We start from the raw sequence: 18,705 nt of genomic DNA, 5'->3' as shown, positions 1-18,705 counted from the left end.
CACATATGGACACAGTTATATAGCCTCTTGTTGTCAGTTGGAACAAAAAAGAGTGTAAGCAGCGGTCAGGGAGGGGGAGAAGTGTAGGCAGTTACATCAGCGCGCTATGAATCCTTCCCACAAGGCCTGTACTTTTTCCCAATCCCTCCGCCCCGGCCGTCAAGGATGGAAAAACAGTGCGCGAGATTTGTCTTGACCCAAGCGTTTATGCGGCTTTTACTGTAAGAAGAACAAGCAGGAAAGAGAGCCCAGTTGTGGGATAACAGGAAGCCAGAGAGTTATGGGGGAATCTGGAACACCAAGCTAAACATGCAGCAGCCAGGCTGGAGTCTGTGGTCAGAGCCCAGAGAGAAAATGGAGAAAACGGATTTGACGTCGGTCTCGAAGGGCACCTGAAGCCTCAGCTCAGCTCATCAAGGTATCAATTACGCGCGGCCTTGACATTCAAATTTCAAAGCACAAACACCGATGAACGCCGTCTCCTTGCTGAACGATCTCATTGTAAATCCGGCCGAGGCGTCGGAGTTGGTGCGACGGTGAAAGAAAATGGCAAGAACACTGTAACGCGTTTCCTCTTTGGATTTCACGCTAGTCTGGAACGCTTTTTGGCAGAGCGTTCTCAGTGTAACGAGACCCTCCACGGCGGCCAGGACGGGACGCTAATGTTAGACATTACCTCACAGAAGTGGATTTATGCAGAGGAAATGGCTAATCCCCCAGGTTACATGGGCCTGAATCAGTCAGGCCAGACAGCAGAAAAAGATCACGCTTTGCACTCCCTCAACCCCAGACACAGCAGAGGTTGCTGCCCCCCCCGCCCTCCACCCCACCCCACCCCACCCCCACCCCTCCACCATCAGTGCCGCGGCTGGACTGCGAGCGAGGAGGAGACGGGGAGGAAGAGCTGTCACAACTCTTTATTCTTTCTCTCTCGCCGTTGCTTCGGGCCAGAGTGCAGAGTGGCGTGCAAGTGTGCGTGCGTGCGTGCGTGCACGGGCGGCGTGTGCAGGCGCCGTTGGAGAAGGAGCGAAATAAAAGGGAAAGAGGAGGGTTGTTGGTTTAATTCCTTGTGGTTATATGGGCCTTCTCAGATAAAGAACAGACTCATTCCGTGCGCAAGCCAGGCAAAGCAGCACTTTTGCAGTGACCCTATAAAGTAGGAGTGAGTAGCTGCGTTTCCATGACCACTAGAATGCCCCAAAACCTAAATATCGCAATAAAAAACTGGTGATGGAAACAGCTAAACTTGGAAAAAAGACCTCTGAAATATGGCCAAAAGGTTTTGACGCTCTCACGAGGTGGTTTTGTAGACGTCCATATAAAGGTACCTCACAGAAGTGTCATGGAAACACTTTTTTTTCATATTTTCACGTCAGTTGACGCGACGTACGTGGTCACGTGACCAGTTCACTGTAAGTGAAAAAGGCGCGTTATGTATGGACGGAAGAGAAGACGGAATATTTTATATATAACAACCATTCTTGACAGCAAACAAACTTAAACAAACAAAAGCCAACGTAAACCTCATAAAATCTCATCCCGCCAGATTTTAGGAGAATTACGGCTCGTGCGCTTCACACCATTCAGTGGAAACACCTGCAAACCGCAATTGTACTTTGTCGAAATTTTAGAAATATCGCGAAATATTTTGCGAAAAGCTGTCATGGCAACGCAGCTGGAGATGAAGTGAGGCCGCACTGCTCAACTCGCCTTGTTTTAACATCTTTACGATGCATAAAAATCAAACCCAATCAGATTGTTACCCCCCCCTCCCCTCCCCACCCCAAACCTCCCCAGCCGCCAGGGGTGTTATTGCATATAACCAATTTCTTAACGACACACACCACACACACACCACACACACACACACACACACACTCACTGGCTGGCCGCTGACCGGCACTAATGCCCTAATGGCGCTGTCCTACATACTTGGTACGCGACTGTCTGTTGGCTACTTGGCTCAGCCGCTGTGAGTTGCAGGCGGACGGGGTGGAGAGGGGAACAAGATGGGAGGAGAGAGTTGGTTTTAGGCTGTCACATACACCTTAACTCATCCCCCTGCCTCTCCACACCACTTGTCACCCCAAGCAGCTTTATGGCTTTTTTATTTATTTATTTCTTTTTTTGTCCTCACACCCAGAAGGGTTTTTTTTTTTTTTTGGTGTATAATTTCCAACAAAAGGCTCTCAGACTTACTTCAATAGTGAGAGACAACTTTAGTTGAAACCAGCAGTCAGGCTCAGACAGGTTTTGGTTGTGCTCCATGTCCAGTTTTATATTTAGAAATAACAAGCGCTGTTGCACTTCATCTAATTGCTTGTTGCGCTGCCATGTTGCTGTGTTGTTGTTTCTTTTATAGTCTTTTTTTGTCATGTGCAAAGTATCCTGCCAGGGCGCAACACAAGTTGTAAATCTCCGCCGCGCTGCCAAAACGGAGAAAATAAAGAAGAAAAAACAATGGGCCAAACTGTTGAGGAGCAGAAGTGGAGATTGTGTCTCGATATCGACTCGTTGCCCTTACACCTGGGGCGACCTGCTCCTCAAAGACTGTTATTAGTTACTAATATATAAACAAATGAAATGACTTTTATTTCACCAAAACATTTCTTGGTTTTATGTGAATATGTACAAACATTTGCATACACAAGATGGAAAATAACAACCTGATTCAAGAATGATGAAAATGCTGATTGCACTGTAGTTCTATTTTATAGGGCCAACAAATCCAGCAAGCATGCTCTCCTGGCATTTAAAGCATGAGCACAGTGTAGCTTTAAGAAGCCATGAGTAGACTGGCAACATCTGAACTAGACTGAGGTGTCAAAATCACTCACAAAGCTGTGAAATGCAAATGAACAAATGGTGCCATAATGTGTGTGTGTGTGTGTGTGTGGATGAAGGAAATTTAGGAGTTCAACTTTAAGGACTTAATAAAAGATGGCTGTAGTTTTGCTTAAATCTGATGAAGCTTTTTCACATTTCAACAAATGTACACCACGCGTACAGATTGCAGTGCTTGTGCTCATTGTTGCTCTTCCTCACCTCCGTTGTTTTCTTGACATTTCTCCGTCGGGGAGAAGACAGCGGACTGCGGCGCTCCGTCAGAAGCAACTGGCCGTTACAACTGGTGTCCTGGCAGAGGGAGGGGCGCCGTCTGGGCGCCTGTTTGTCCAGCCGTCCTCGCCCGGCGCTGCTCTGCCTCTGCATATGTAGGAGGGAAGCAGAAGCTTTGTAGTGTGATGGAGGTGTGTATTGACCCAGTGGGGCGATGAGGATGGAATACTAATAGGGTTAATAGAATTAATGGCGCTGTCACCCTTGGTTGGGGAGGAGTGCCAGGCTTCTCTCCAGCGGCGTGCGCGCTGATTGCTTTCTGCTTTTCCGTAGCTGCACTCGGCCTCCGACTTGAACTCCGTCTCTCCGCCTCTCCGTCTCTCCGCCTCTCCGCCTCTTATTTTCGTTCTCGCCTTCCCCTCCGTCTCTCTCACTTGCGCTCCTTCCTTGTTACTCTTCACGGCTGCCCAAACAGATAAAAGATGCAGCGATCTGCGCTCAACTCGTTGCACCGCCGTCGCAAATATCTTTTGTTCGTTCGCTTATTGATTTCACCAAAGTGGTTGTGATTTATAACGCTCTATATTCCCGCGTCCTTGCAGCAGCGGCTTGATTTGTGCATGCGCCTGCGAGCGCGCATGCGTGTGCGCGTGTGTGTGTGTGTGTGTGTGTGTGTGTGTGTGTGTGTGTGTGTGTGTGTGTGTGTGTGTGTGTGTGTGTGTGTGTGTGTGTGTGTGTGTCCCGAGGCAGGAAGAGTGTGTTTGTGTGTAATAATGGAAGGTTGACATTTAAAGCAGTGTATTTAGTGCCACCAAATTAGCATACTTTAACTGGCTGGTCTATTCCTTGCGGAGAGGAGCAGGCATTAAATCCTGACGCAAGATTAGTGCACAATTTTAAAAAAGCTTTAGTGAAGATTCATAGACTACAAAATGTGCTTGCATCACACACAAACATGCACACGCATGCGCGTGCGCACACACACAGGCGCACACCTCCACCTACTCGCTCTCCTTCCTTCTTCTGACTCTGACCTCAGTGGATGCTGCTCATCTATTCTGCATACGCAGCATTTTCCTCTGCTGCCTCTCCAGAGTGTCCATATGAGTTATGAGGGGATGAGAGAGGGCGACGAGGGAGCGTGCGACTGGGCGGAGTGCGTTTTTGGGGATGAAGGAAGATGCTCCGTCACCAAAACGTGCCTCAACTGATGAGTGTCTCTGACGCGCCGCCGCTTTGCATGTGTAATGCGCAAACAGAGACGTGCAGTCACCGCGTACGGGGACATTTACGATCCCTATGTATACAAGCCTGTCTGACTGCCAGCTCCCTGCTGTCATGAATGTGCATGGAAACGTGGAGCCGCAAGTCACTCCTCACGGTGTTTTCTCGTTAGCAGCCTAATGAATCAAGGCCCGCTACGCCGCTTCTGCGTGGAAACCAACGCGCCTGAAAGTCATTAGCTTGTTTTATGCGTGTGCAGCATTTGCACATGCTTGCAATGCGTCTGCTTCCCAGAGTGGAGGTATGAATGCCATCCATCCTCAGCCAATTCATTAATGTACAGTGAAACTGTTTGTCTAGTTCAGTCAAGTGATTTGCGATTCATGTGCACCTTGTTGGTTAGATGATCAGGATAGACTTACATGCAGACATACATGCATCCATTAGTATTAATCGGTGGCTGTACTGGTGAGTAATATATATATTTTCAATTGAAATACTTTAAAAATCGTTACCCAGCGCCATTGCCTTGAAAAGCAATGCATAATACTCGCTTGTTTCCTCTTTGACTCAATTTAGGACCTTTTTTTCTGAAGTAGCGCAAAGTGGAGGACAGCATCGGTCAGAGAATGTTCTTCATTTCAGCCTATGTATGAAACGTGTTATTACATTGGCACTGTGTGTCTGCAGACGGACGCGGTTCTTGAAACGAGCAGACGCAGGAATCTTTGTTTCAGCTCAGAAAACAAAATATGTGTGTGGCCAGCGAGAAAACACTGCCGGTGTTGCAACCGCACCAAAAAGCTGTTAACCTATGAAGATAAATCATGTTTAATTGGAGTCATGACCCAACATATCCTGTTTGCCTCCTAAGAGATTGCATGCGGTGGTGGAATGCCGGTGTCTCCTGGCAAAGCTGATGTTACCACATGTTCTCACTTGGGGAGGGGAAGAAAAAGGCAACCCTGAATCCAGCAAAAGTCATCTGACGACCAGAGATCCAAAAAAACAGCTTGTTCGGTGTCTTGAGCGGTTCTTCCTTTGCCCCCTATGGCCAAAACCACTCTGATGACATAACACTTTTGTTTCCAGCAACTCCAAATACACCATTCACACAGACACACGCTTTCAGTTGATTCCCTGCTGATCCTATGCCCAAGGGGAGAAGGGTTGCCATGGCAACCCTTGTCCAGCGCCAGGGTTTTGGCCTGCTTTTCTTGTGAGCGCGCTGAATGGGGTCAGACAATCCAACCCCCTTAACCTCCACCACCCAGCTCATCAGTGGCATCTCTGTCTCCCTGCAAATGACTGATTGGATAACCCCTGTCCCTCCTCGCTCATCCCACTTTCTTATCCCTCCCTCCTCCTACTTTGTTTCTGCTGGCCCGCCGAGGTTAAGGGTTCACAGCGTGTTGTTGTCCATTTCCCTCCTTGTCTCATTGTGGAAGGCTCAGAGAGAGGCGCCAATTATCCAGCGCTCGCTGGGAACCTGGTGTGTCCGCTGTTATAGGAGGTGAAAGGCTGTGACATTCGTCTCTATGGAGCTATATAAGGCATGGCTTGGTGATAGGGTATCGATGTAATGTCACTCAAAGATGAGACAGGCTTACCCCCCCCCCCCCAAACCCCACCCCATACATCATCAGTAAATGTCAATTTAAATGCTTATTACTGCCTAGACAACAAAGAGACTTTTGTATGTGTATTAAATCCTGTTAAAAAATAGGTATTTCTTCTTTACTTACGCTCTCAAACCTTTCTGCTTTATGCTAAATCTAAGTTAGAAGAGTTCAGTGTTAACAGATGTAAATGTAAAAATTATGAAAAATCACTAGAACATGAATTTCCTTTCCTTCATCACGAAGGAACTTAGTACACTAGATATCACACACTTGGTCCTGGATAAAAACAACTTGTATGTATCTATACAAGTTGCATGTAACCACCAGTGAGGAAACAGTCCATATCAAATTCATTACTGATTGTGATGGTGAGTAACAAGAATACTGCAGAATTGACCATATGTGATTATTTGAACCAAAAAGACTTTAACACACTATAGAAGTGAAATCAAATGAGAAGTAATGGCATTGTTGGCAAAACAACAACAGCTTAGTCAAAGACGACTCCCAAAATAAACAGAACTATGAATGTTACTGGTCAAAGGTCTAACGTTACACTGTTTTCTCACCTCCGCTGCTGCCATTGACCACCATGTCTCATGACCGAACACGAGCTGGTCTGTTAATGGTCCCACTCAAGTCAAGAAAGACTCGCCTTAATGTGGCCTTGACGAGGACTCTATTGAGTGTCAAAGCCTCGCGGCTGTGTATTACATCTGTCAATGGCCTGCTCATTCACCACCAGCAAATACATTCCACTGCTACCACGGGATATATTGCAAGGTTATAATAGTTTGTGCAATTGACGTGGGCGATTGACGGTGAGCGAGCCGTGTTTTTTTTTATATGTAATTTCTCATTTACTGCACGGATCCCGCTGGCTATAATTTACGAGTATCTTATTTCTACCTGCCAATCTTGCCCCACATTTAAATCTCTCAGGTCCTGTGGGAGAAATCGAAACAATTTCATCTAATTTGGCCTTCACCTGAACCTTCTGTAAGCTGCTATTTGATTCACGCGTCCCTGTGATCTACTTTGAAGTGTGGCGAGGGAGACAACAGAAGGTTGGATTTATTATTTTTCTTTGTGTTGAGGTTTAATTTATTTATTTCCACAGTTCAATGATAACTTGTGCCGAATCATCAGAGCTGTGGCTGCGTGTGTGTGCGCTAGCAGTCGTGCAACTGCTTTGTTCCTTTTGCAGCACTGCATTTCTCTTTTCCTGCAACCTGCTTCTGAGTTGAGTGTCATTAGAGGTCAGACTTTTGTTGGTGGCTCTTCTTAAAACACAACTGTTAGAGAATAGGGTGTTCAAATTTTCATTTCTTCAGTAAACGTCTAAGAATATCTCTCTATTGCTCACTTTCTTTTTGTCAACTCGGCCAAAACAGCCACTATAGTGGCACTGGTTTCCTAGTTTGTGTATGTAAAGCATCTTTCCCTCACTGTTTGAGTACCATTTGAGTGGAAAATGGCTTCTCCACACTGGATGTGAACACCATCCTTCCACATCTCTCCGTTCCTGCTCTTCCTCTGAACCTTCCTGGCCTGCATCCATCACCTGCTCATCCACTGCTCCCCCCCTCGCTCCCCACTTCAGTGTTTTAACATGCAGCTAAATATAGGCCATGTATTTTTGCCGCTGTGCTTCATGTGTGTGCTGGCGCTGATCTCATCCTACCACAGAAACCCTTAATGCACCCCGCACTCTGGTTTCTATGTGGACTCAGGGGCCAACAGGGAAAAGTGCTGACACAATCATGTTTTAGTTAGCGAGTTATGTCGCTAAAGAGATGGAAAAACTTGGAAACAAATGAGTTGTGGATGGAGCCGTTCCACAAGCCCACGTGGCAAGATTGGTTGCTGAGACTCGGGTTTTATCGGATGTTTGCCTTCGACATGTGCGGGCTGTCGGTGCTGATAAAAATCGGCCATTTGAATGGTTATTATTTGTGATTTATTGGGTCCAGCTCTTGTTATTCTCCGCAAGCGGACGAGGAGAACTCTGTACGAGAGAGTTCATGGAGATGCCGACATAAGTCAGTAGGCTTCACTTTGCCTGGCTGAAAATAAGGACCAGTTGCCCGATGTATCTACTGGCCAGTTCATTTCAAGAGATCTACTACCTCCCTCAGAGGAGGTCAGACAGACAATGGCGCTTGCGTGGCGAGTAAAGTCTGTTTTACCGCTTTAGCACCATGTAGTGCTCTTCCTCCTCTGTCTTCCTCACCTTTCCCTTCAGTCTCCAGACGTATCCGTGCGCTTCCCTCCGCCTGCCTGTCTGCCTACATGTTTCACTGCTCCATCACCGCTAAGAGGTCTCTTTGGCCTGAGTCAGCCCGATGGGAAGAGGCACACACCACGTATTGGCAAGCAGGCAACCGTAAGCTTTATAGGAGCTTTTGTTGTAAAACAGGAACATAAATAAAAAAAAAAGAGAAAACTACTTTCTGGTTTGGAGGGGGAGGTATCACGTGCGCGCTTGCGCACACACACATACACACACACTGCATCACAGTTCTCCATGCTGCTTGCCGCTGACACCAGAATCCTTCAGCCTGACACAGGTGATGGATTAGATGCGTTATCGAGGCAGAGAGAGCCTCCATGTTTTCTCCTAGTGTAGTAAGAAGTGAGAGAAAGAGGCTGACTCAAACAGACACCAGCGCGCGCGCACACACACACACACACACACACACACACACACACACACACACACACACACACACACACACACACACACACCCATGCATGCACTTACACACTCAGCTGAATAGCCACTACCCATTGTACCTGAAGGAAATACAATAGTAGTCTGCCTCACTTCCAGCCGGGGTTCCCAGCCGGATATGTGAAGAGATAAAGATGGTGAGTCTAGCATGTACACACTGTTCTGTCAGACAGTTGAGTACAGCCAGTTGATTGGTATCTCTCCCGTGTTTGCAGCGGTCAGATAAATGCCCGTCCGTGCGGCTGCATGAGCCTCGCACGGCGATCAGCGTATGGCCGTGCGTACGTCGGTGTGCGTTTGCCTGTGTCCCTGTGTTAAATGGAGTAAAATATGAGCGGAATCTGGCCGTGGATGACTCATCCACTACCAGTTCGCTCACTACCATGAACTCCTGCCCCAAGGGACTGACTTCATTCCGGGCTGAGAAATATACTTCTGTCTCCTCGGGGGCTGGATAACTGACCTGTCAGAACACCTCATGCACTGCTTTCACTGTTTTTTTCACATTGCTGTGTAACATGTAGAGCTCAGATACATGTGCACTATAACAAAGACCCTTTGGCATATATCAAAACGGTCCTCATGGAAGAAATATATACACTTCCGTTCAACAGATTGGGGTCAGTCGGGTCACTGACTCATTTCTGCATCAGATTCCATTATAACCAGATTATGAAGTAATCATCTTGAATGCTCTGCCATCATTAAGAGTGCATGAAAATGAGTCAAGATGTCCTGAACAAGTGTGGGAACATTTTAGTGTTTAAAGAAAATTATTTTGAATGTCTGATTAATAATAAGTGCGCAAGATTCTGTGTGAGCACACTAAAAGTAGGTTGAACCTAAAATATACACCATAATGCTTTGTTTACGCTAATATGGTTTAGCTCACACAACTAAGTGTGAGATTATGTCATAAAACTGGTTATAATGGAGGTCTATGAAGAAATGACTTTTTCAACGGTATTGTGGGTATATTTTTTTTTTGATCACGAAATATAATTTGCCATAATGTAGAATCAAATAACAAACACAACTTTCTGGGTCGAGAGATTTAGCAGAGAAGATTACAATGTGTGGGCAGTGGGAACAAACATTGACAAAACTGCTTTCACGCGAAGTTGTGTAGACATCCAACTGGTGAGAGGATTAAACTACATTAACACTCTAATAGGCTGTATGGTTACTAATACGAGCAGTGGATACACCGGTTGCATCAGCACTCTTCAGTGAATCACTGCCAAAAACCCGCTGACAACGTCATGAATGTATTCAACCCCAGACCCAAATGTGAAGTGAATTCATTCATCAAGTGAATTATGGGTCTGGATCAGTGGGCCCGAGGCTGTAATCATACACCGCTTCCCTCCAAACACATGCTGCAGATGTCTAAAGAAAGCACGGCTTTGTTTTTGAGATGAGAATCCCAAACTCCACTGAAGAAAAAAACACCCTGGCACGGGATGCCAGGTCCGCGACCCGTGTCTTTTCCAACCAACGTCACCCAGCTTGACTCCAAAGCTTCCCTTTCTTCTCAGCGGAGCCGTGTCTTCGCGAGGGGTCAGTGCGCTGAGTCAGAGCAGAGCTGGGGAGTGCGGTGGTGGTGCTAGTGCACAATCTAATCCAGTGTGTGGGATCATCCAGATAGAGGCGAAGCCTTTCCAAGACTGTTGAACTGGATTAGTGTCGATGCTGCAGATAGCTGGCAGGCAGGTTACTTAGCGAGTTCAGCCCTGTTCTCTTCAAACACTGCGTATTTTTGAGTTTCAATATGAAAGCGCCGCCCTCCTCCACGCATTAAAAAAAGGAAAATAAGACCAACCCTTTTTATTTTTTTTTTCTTGAGCAGGATGTAGCAGGGAGGTAGAGCCACAAATTAACATAATCCTCCCCTGGTTCAAGGTGCTGGTGTTGAGTGCGGTAGATGATGTGGTTTGCTCAAGGTTCCCATGTGTGGGTTACAGTCTGCTCCGCCAGCTGTAATGTAGTGGTGGGATAACATATACACTCAGGTGGATCAGTATTGGTGTTGGCAGCCTCATGTAAACATGTGCGTCCTGTTTCAGAAATGCTAGTCTCCCTCGAGGCCGAGGTTAGAAAATAGCAATCTAAACGAGAGAAGAAAGCTGCCCTCAGGTAATGGCAAACAGCTGCAGCCATTGGAGGAGAAACATTTTTCAAGAACTTAGTGGCAACTATTTTGAGGAAACACTCCCGCCGCGAAACAGATCTTCATATAGTTAAACGTGTCATCATATGCGTTACTTTTTAAAACCTTTCTTAAACACAAAATTTGCAAGGAGTGTCAAACGGTGCATTTTTAAAAGAGGTCATTTGTGCTTTTGCAAAGGCAAAACGCTTGTTTGGCATTTCCCTCTCTATCATATCTCTGAACAGCAGCACCGGAAAGTACATTAAATGTACTTTTGATGCACTTTTACTGGATTTATTCAGCACTTTTTGCTCAGCAAATTGCCTCACACATGCCCAGACGTTTGGCGATATGGCACTGTGTTCAATGGAGGCCGAGAGCGAGCGAGAAAAAAGGCAGAGGGGCAATTTGAATTGGAGTTTGGTCAACCTTGAAACGTTTTTTTTTTTTCCCTCTCTCCCGGAATGCTTACATGGCCGGATCAAAAGCACCCCACTGGCACAGACCCTTGTAGCCACAAGGGGAAGCCTCTGATGCTGCTGCCATGGCTTCCCTGCTGGACTCATGAACCACCAGTTGATGCCTGACTAGAGGCTGTCACAAAAAGTTTGTAAATAGAAAGGCGGCGCTTTACTTTTTTATAAAGGATGTGGCGGCATTAAAACTCAACAGCTGTAATTGTGTGAAATTTCCTTTTGTTTGCACGCAGGCTCCAGAATTCTCTCTGTTCCATTTGTACTCTTAAACACATGGTCTGTGACAGTGGTGTGTTTGCCATTAAATTGACAGCAAACTCGGGGTAAGTAGATTGAAGAAAATCCAGCAGATGTCAAGTGAATGGAGTGGAAACCAATGCACAGCAGTGGATAAACTTTGGTGCATCAGGAAAAGAATCAGGTTCATAAAAAACAGCTTTTTTGGAAACACCTCTGCATGTCAAATATGAACTTTGGAAATGTCAAGATGAGCAAAATGCATATTTCCAGCAATGCCACGGACTCTTCTGGAGTGAACCCACTCAGTTCTGACACAGACAGTCTGTGAAACACCCACTAGGGCATCAGATATGCTCCTTGAACCACAACCTGTGGAGAGTAGAACCTTTTGATTGATATTATCTGCATTCTATTTTATAGAAATGTTTATTTAAATTATATTTCCTGATTTCTTCTTTTGAAAAAGAACAGTGACTGTATGAACCCTTTTGTGGCAAATGTGCTCATTTCTGCTGAATCTCCTCGCTCCTTCAGCCCTTATTCATCTGATTATTCATAAATGGAATAGAAATGCATGACGGAAACTCACCTAGTGGTCGCTTTTATTTCATCTTTTAGTTTTAACAGTTTAAAACACTCGGCCCTACTGTGTTTTAAAATTTATCGTCAAAGGTTTGGTTTTTTTTTCAGGTATCAAATGTTTCAGGTTTGAAAAAAAAAAAAAAAAAAAATCCTAAATATAACAACTGTGCACGCACTCCAGAGTTTAGAACGAGCTGATTTAGAAGTCCTCCCACTCTGTGATGCCTGGGGAGATTTATTTCTGTCCTCACTTCTCTGAGTCTCCTTCACAATGCTTCTGTGTACGTCTGTTTAATATGATCATTTCTGACATTTGTGCTACTTCTCAGATGTTTTCTTAATTTTCTCAAAATGCTCTTCACTCGGTGGATCACGCTCCCCCTCGGCCATCTCTGTCGTCCCCTCGGCGCACTCGGCCGCAGCCGTCAGACGACGATGATGGAGAGAAGCCGGTTAATCGCTTTGGTGTTGAAAAAAACAAAATGGGGGGCCGCGCTACACCAGCACTAAACCAACCACGGGCGCCTCAGTGGGCCACCAGGGGCTGCTTCCCCAGATAGGCCCTCCTTAAAATAGATGGTCCAGGGGTGGGGGGTGGGCGGCGGGGGGCAATTTTGACAGAAATGCTCGGAGGTATGAACTCAACCTGTTCGCAGCCTTCTCAGCGCCGCCTGATAAATAATGCAGGGTCAAATGGGGCAGAGAGGGGATTGAATTGCGTACCTGGGAGAGCAGGCGGGAGTAAAGTGACGCTTAGGAAAAGAAAGCTGAGAGAGTCGCTCACTCAGGTGCGGGGTGGGAGCGTGGGAGGAAAGCAAGGGTGAGCGGATGGAGGGAGGGATGGGATGGGGGGGGGGCAGTAAGCGCTATGTATTTTTTTTTATTTCTGCATCAACCTGCTGATCGTTTCCCTTCCTTGGTGTGACCCTGCGCTACATCCCACTCAGCCAAACCTATTTTTAAAAACACACGCACACAATTTCTCGCACTGCCTCGCAAAGTTGTGGGTGTGTGTTTGACTGCGGCACACTTTGCAAATTTTTACAGCAGCTGTTGAAAGCTGCTCCGTGAGAAGCAACAAAGCGGGGGATTGCGTGTGTGTGTGTGTGTGTGTGTGTGTGTGTGTGTGTTCACGGTTCGAGTGTTTCCACAGCGTTGCTGTTCGTTCCTTCCCCGTGAGAGCCAGTGAGGTTACACTGTTGGAAAAACAGTGTGTGTACAACAGGGGCAGGCGACCAGACTGTTTTTTGCTGACTGGGAAAAGAGGCCATTCATGGTTTGTGTCTCTCTCTGTAGTGTGTTTATCAGCAGAGGGTCATTTGCTCGGCGGCCTCGCTCAAGTGTGTGTGAAAGCCGCTCCTGCGTTGGGATAGCGCTGAGGGTTGTGGGTCTGGACGGGCTGTCTGACGGCTGTGTTTGAGTGTGTGACAGCGGCCCCAGTGTGACTTGCGAGGCCCCAGTGTGAGCTGCGAGGCCCCGGGAGCAGCGGCGGGAGGCTGTTTGATAGCCATCTGATTCAGATGAACTGCAGACGCCAGGGAGAGAAAAGGTCGGGGTTATCTTGTGATCCCTGGCGGCCGCCCGCGAGGACACATATCACCGCGCCACACGATTGCTCCTGTGTGTGTGTGTGTGTGTGTGTGTGTGTGTGTGTGCGCACACACACACACACACAGGACACCCCGGCGAGCAGCACAGAGTCGGCCTGGCCGAACGCCGACATGCTTTATGGATGAGCATATTTGCTGAGGTCTCCCTTCCGCACGGCCGTGTCAGTGACCAGATGAAGACTGGCACAGCCCCCACATCCTGCCCGACCCCCCCTTCCCCTTTCTCCCGCATATGGTTTTCACATATGTCTTCTCCTCCATGTTTGGATGGAGCTGCCAAGGTCAGACGTAGGTCAAGCGGGGAAGGCTCGGCCGCTTTGAGCCGCGGCCTCCTTCACTACGCCGCCTGCTGTCGTCGCGCACTCGGCTCACCCTCCAGCTTTGAAGGCAAAGCTCCGGGGCCTTTGTGTGAACTTGCACAACTTTTTTCCCCCCTCCACCCGTTTCTGTTTCACTCGACTGTTCAGCGGTTTGACACACATTTCGCAGGAAGGCTGGCGTGTGTGCGGCGGAGTCTTTTTGACAGACGTGTGACCTTGACTTTCCCCTCCGCGCCGCTTTGTAGAGATTCGCTCTTTGGTGCTGTCACCGTCTGAATAGATGGATGAATGTCTGGGTGGAGGAGAGGAGCGGCTGGGCCAGGTGGACGTATGATAGAGCCATTAGCGTCCAGGGGCGGAGCGCCCCCTGTTGACGTGTGACGTCACGGCGACGTCTCTCAGATTTAGAGCAGCGCTGCTGCACACGGTGGCCTGCATGCGGTGATGGGCACTGACCCTGGAGGGTCAGGGAGGGGCGCTAGTCGTCATTAGAACGCCACAGCCGTGTTTTCGCACTGAGCTGACTTTGGCTCCTGACTTCAAAGCCTCGCTCAGAGAGGACATCATTCATCTGGGGGGAGAAAAGGGAAAACAAGGCTAAGGTTTCACAAAGGTCTAATAACATCGGCCAATAATTCTTAACAGTTGTCGTAACCTCATCCCCAATGAAATCACCAGGCGCTGACGTTTTTCCTCATAACAGGAAATAATACACGCGCCACACGCAGAGAGGACGCTTTTGAAAAGCAGCGGTAGAATTTTCATTTTTTTTCCTTCCGCTGCCTTCAAGAGCGGGTGGAGTATTTCCAGCTACCACAGTTGACGACTTGAACAAGAACGACAGATTGTTTGGCGAATATTATTTGACCCGAGTCTGTCATACCTGTCAATCATTGATCTGATTATTTCTTCTCTCGCTCCCATTCCTGCTTCTGTATTGTTATAAATAGCAATCAATCTCTGACCGCTGTGTGTTTTTTGTTTGTGTGCTTTTCCAGATCCGCGTGGATGGACCTCCTCACGGTGGCGTCCAGTATGAGACCATATCTGTCATCAAGGACGGGAGTCCAGTCCTGAGAGACATGGCCTTCTCCCTCGATCGCAACTACCTCTACGTCATGTCCGAGAGACAGGTGAGTGCCAGGCAGAGCTTCCAGCCGCCAAAGGAAATGTTTTTTTTTTAATATGCAAACCCAAATCCCTCACAAAAAAGCGTTGGTCCCGCTGGAGGCCCGGTCCGAAGTGTCCAACCTCTTGACACGAGCGGCACCGCTAGTCTCGGTCAGCTATAAATAAACCCGGTGGCGCAGCGAGGAGGGGGGGGTGGGGGGGTGGGGGGGAGCAGTGTGGCAGTGTCTCACTAATGAAGGAGAACAATGAGGGCAGGCAGAGAGAGAGAGAGAGACAAAGAAAAGGTGAGGAAGAGGAAGAAGAGACAGAGGAAGAGGAAGTGGTGAGGTGAAAGAGGGACAGCGGGAGGAGGAGAGGAGAAGAGAGACCTTTCACCATCCCTTCATTGTTTCAATTGATTAAATAAGGTTTATTTTTTTAATATAGTATTAAAAATAGGTCAGATCATCATCATCATCATCATCATCATCATATCAATAAAAAACTAGAACACTTCATAAAACGTGTAATTCTCCAGATAGATAGAAATTCCTGAAAGTCAGACACCAACTTCTAATCCATGAACTCATCTTTCAATGGTGCAGCCGGAGCGGAGACACTCGAGAGAGAGAGAGCGACAAGAGTGCGAGGTCATCCTTCCACACTTCTAATGAAGTGACAGAGCACACTGGTGGGAGGGGGGGGGGGCGGGGGGGGCTGATAGCCCTCAATGCTGCCGACGTACTGAGGGAGCAGAGGAGGCAGACACGCATGGCAGGGTGGGGGGGGTCAGAGGAGAGATTGGTAGATATGAGAGGAGAGGAGGAAGAAATGATGAAGGGACAAAAAGGGAGGAGATGGAGGAGAAGGAGGAAGAGGAGGAGGAAGAGGAGGAGGAGGAGCGGCTGGCGGCTGCAGCTAACCCCAGAGTCGGAGGACGTGCGAGTCTGTCAGTGTGAGGTGATAGATTGCCGTCCCCTCTGCTTATCTCTCCTCTTAACACTCAACAGCCGAGCGGCTGAGCGGCCGCCGCAGCTCGCAGGTTACAAGGACCAGCAGGAGCTACGGCGGCGGCGGCGGCGGCGGCGGCGAGGCACTTACCCAGACAATAGCGGCGGCGAGCCCAGAGAGGGGAAGAGAGGAGGAAACAGATTTGGTGTCATCGACGTCAGCTCCTTTTCTTCCCAGCATCCGCGGCTAAAAAAAGAGAGAGAGAGAAAGAGAGGAGGAAAAGAAAACTTTGGAAAGTTTCTCAGTTTTTTCGAGATTCGCCTGCTGTGAGAGTAAAAATATCACAGTGTCACATGCCGCAATTGTGTCTTCATGTAACAGTTCCGGACTTTAACCGCCAATGGTAAAAGTAGTCTATGAGGGAATTCATCAACATATGAAACATGAAATATGAAAAAAAAAAATAAAAAAACAAAACAAAACATTGCTTTATAAAACTAATTTTCGCCAAAGCGGGCGCAGCGAATGTTGCCCCGTCGATCGGATCTTTTATTCCGTCTTATTCCGCAGATGAAACAGGCTTTTGATGTTGAGTGCATAACTGCTCGTCATCTGAATGAGATGTTGGTGCATGTTATTAGCATTCAGCTTGTAGACTCATCTGTTTTGCTCTCGAGTGGCTGGGGAGGGTGGGAGCAAACAAAAGTCCACACACACACACACACACACACACTCACACCACACACACCACACACACACACACACACACACACACACACACACACACACACACGCACCACACACACCACACACGCTGCCATCAGGGATGCAACCCTGCGTGTTCAAGGATAGCACTGAGTTGTCGCACCTGGGAGAGAAACACAATCAGAATGAAATATTTCCGCTGTGTTGCTCCGGCTTTTATTTCAAAAAATCAATTTACTCAACACGTCGTTTGCTTTGCTGTGTGACTGTGAGAAGGAAGGCCAGCGTTAAGGCACAGAAATCATTTGCATTCAGAATGGCGTTTGGATGTAAATATTTTACTAACTAAAGAATCAATGGGGGAGATGCAGCATACATCAGATGTACAGCGTCTTACCCACTGCTACAGTATATCTATAGCCTGGCTGAAAGACGACTGGCAGGTGGAATACTGATCTACAACAAAAGAGCTGATGGTGAGACAGTATCAGATTGAGAGGACAAATATTGAATCTGTTCTAAAGAAAACCAGACACGTTATCACTAATATTTTTCTATTTAATTTGCCAATTTAGCATTTTTTTTCCATTCGTACAGGTATTAAATGTATTAATAACACGGGGGCTGAACATGACTAAAACATAAAGCCTGTGGTCGCTGTGGCCAAGTCATTCCCAGCATGAATTAAAAAGCTGCTTCCACCGCCGCTCCTGTCATTAGTCCAAAATGTCAACGCTCGTAGCGCTCCAAGTCACACGTCCGGCGCGTCACCGCGTCCAATCACGTGCGAGCTGCACTTGTTCCCGAGCGGCCGGCTGATGTTTTCCGCCGGCCGAGCAGCGTGATGGGGGAGCGCAAGAACAAAAGGAGGGACGATATTAGACAGAAACCATGGCAGAGTTGGCTCCACTCGCATTTCCTTCTCTGAATAACAAAGAGGCCCTCTGTGTCTGGCACAGTGGGAAAGAGCAAACGCAGAGGGGGCCGAGGGGGGAGACGGACAGACAGACAGACAGACAGACAGACAGACAGTGAATGATAAAGCCAGTGGCGGGCATAAATTGGACCGGGAGAGAAATATTTGCTCAGCGAGGCCGTGCGGCGCAATCTGGGCTCCTCACACCTGTCTGTGTGCGTGTCTGTGTGCGTGTCTGTGTGCGTGTCTGTGTGCGTGTCGCAGCCCAGCCAAAAAATGAAAAAAAAAAACGATGGGATGTGCGAGGCCTTGGTAAATACAAACACGCAGACAGACACACACTGGGACCAACACACTCACCACACACACACACACACACACACACGGGCACACGTGGGGAGCGAGCTCCCACAGTTTGCATATTTGCATAGGTACAAGGCAAATGCAATGGCTCTTGGAATCACACACACGTTTGCGCGAGCGCACACACACACACACACACACACACACAACTGTAATTACAGACACTTGCAGGCTTCACATTCTGTATTCAAATGGAATTTCCACAGAGCTTCTAGAGGCTTTTCATCTTGCCGCTCTCCCTCTCACCCACATGTACAATATATAGATTACATTCCATATGCATGGAAATTGTGGAGACTCAGCGCTCGGCGTCTAAGCTGAGTTATCTTGGACACGGTGACATAAGTTTCTGCTCTGTTGTTTCCATTTACGCCCTGCGTGTCGCCGCTCGACCCCCAGCCGGCCACGGTGTTTAATAGCCGGCTGCGTCACGCTCGATCCACGCCACGCGCTGCCACGTCCAAGCCTGCTTTTTGTTTTGCAGATGTAATGACAACGCCATCGGGCTTATTAATGATGTGCTGGGATTGACCCAGTGCGGAGCGGCGCAGTGGAACTGATGAAAAGGCCTGGCTCAGTGACTCTCCCTCTTCAGTAGCGGTGAAAAGTGTCTTTGTGTGTGTTTGTCGGGGACGGGTAGTGC

The 18,705-nt window shown here is 47.8% G+C and overlaps 1 protein-coding gene across 1 annotated transcript in view; it reads left to right on the top strand.

The window, feature by feature from the left end:
- Window positions 1–18,705, top strand: part of plxna2 (plexin A2) — a 138,764-nt gene that overhangs the window by 29,235 nt on the left and 90,824 nt on the right. Inside the window, exon 3 of the mRNA XM_076041900.1 lies at window positions 15,016–15,150. Within this exon, the coding sequence (XP_075898015.1) occupies window positions 15,016–15,150 (135 nt within the window). The remainder of the gene's footprint in view (window positions 1–15,015; window positions 15,151–18,705) is intronic.

The sequence above is a fragment of the Nelusetta ayraudi genome, unplaced genomic scaffold (assembly GCF_046127955.1).
Source record: "Nelusetta ayraudi isolate G7.1 ecotype Tasmania unplaced genomic scaffold, CSIRO-AGI_Nayr_v1 ptg000070l, whole genome shotgun sequence".
Lineage (NCBI taxonomy): Eukaryota > Metazoa > Chordata > Actinopteri > Tetraodontiformes > Monacanthidae > Nelusetta > Nelusetta ayraudi.
This window is presented reverse-complemented; position numbering and strand designations above follow the sequence as displayed.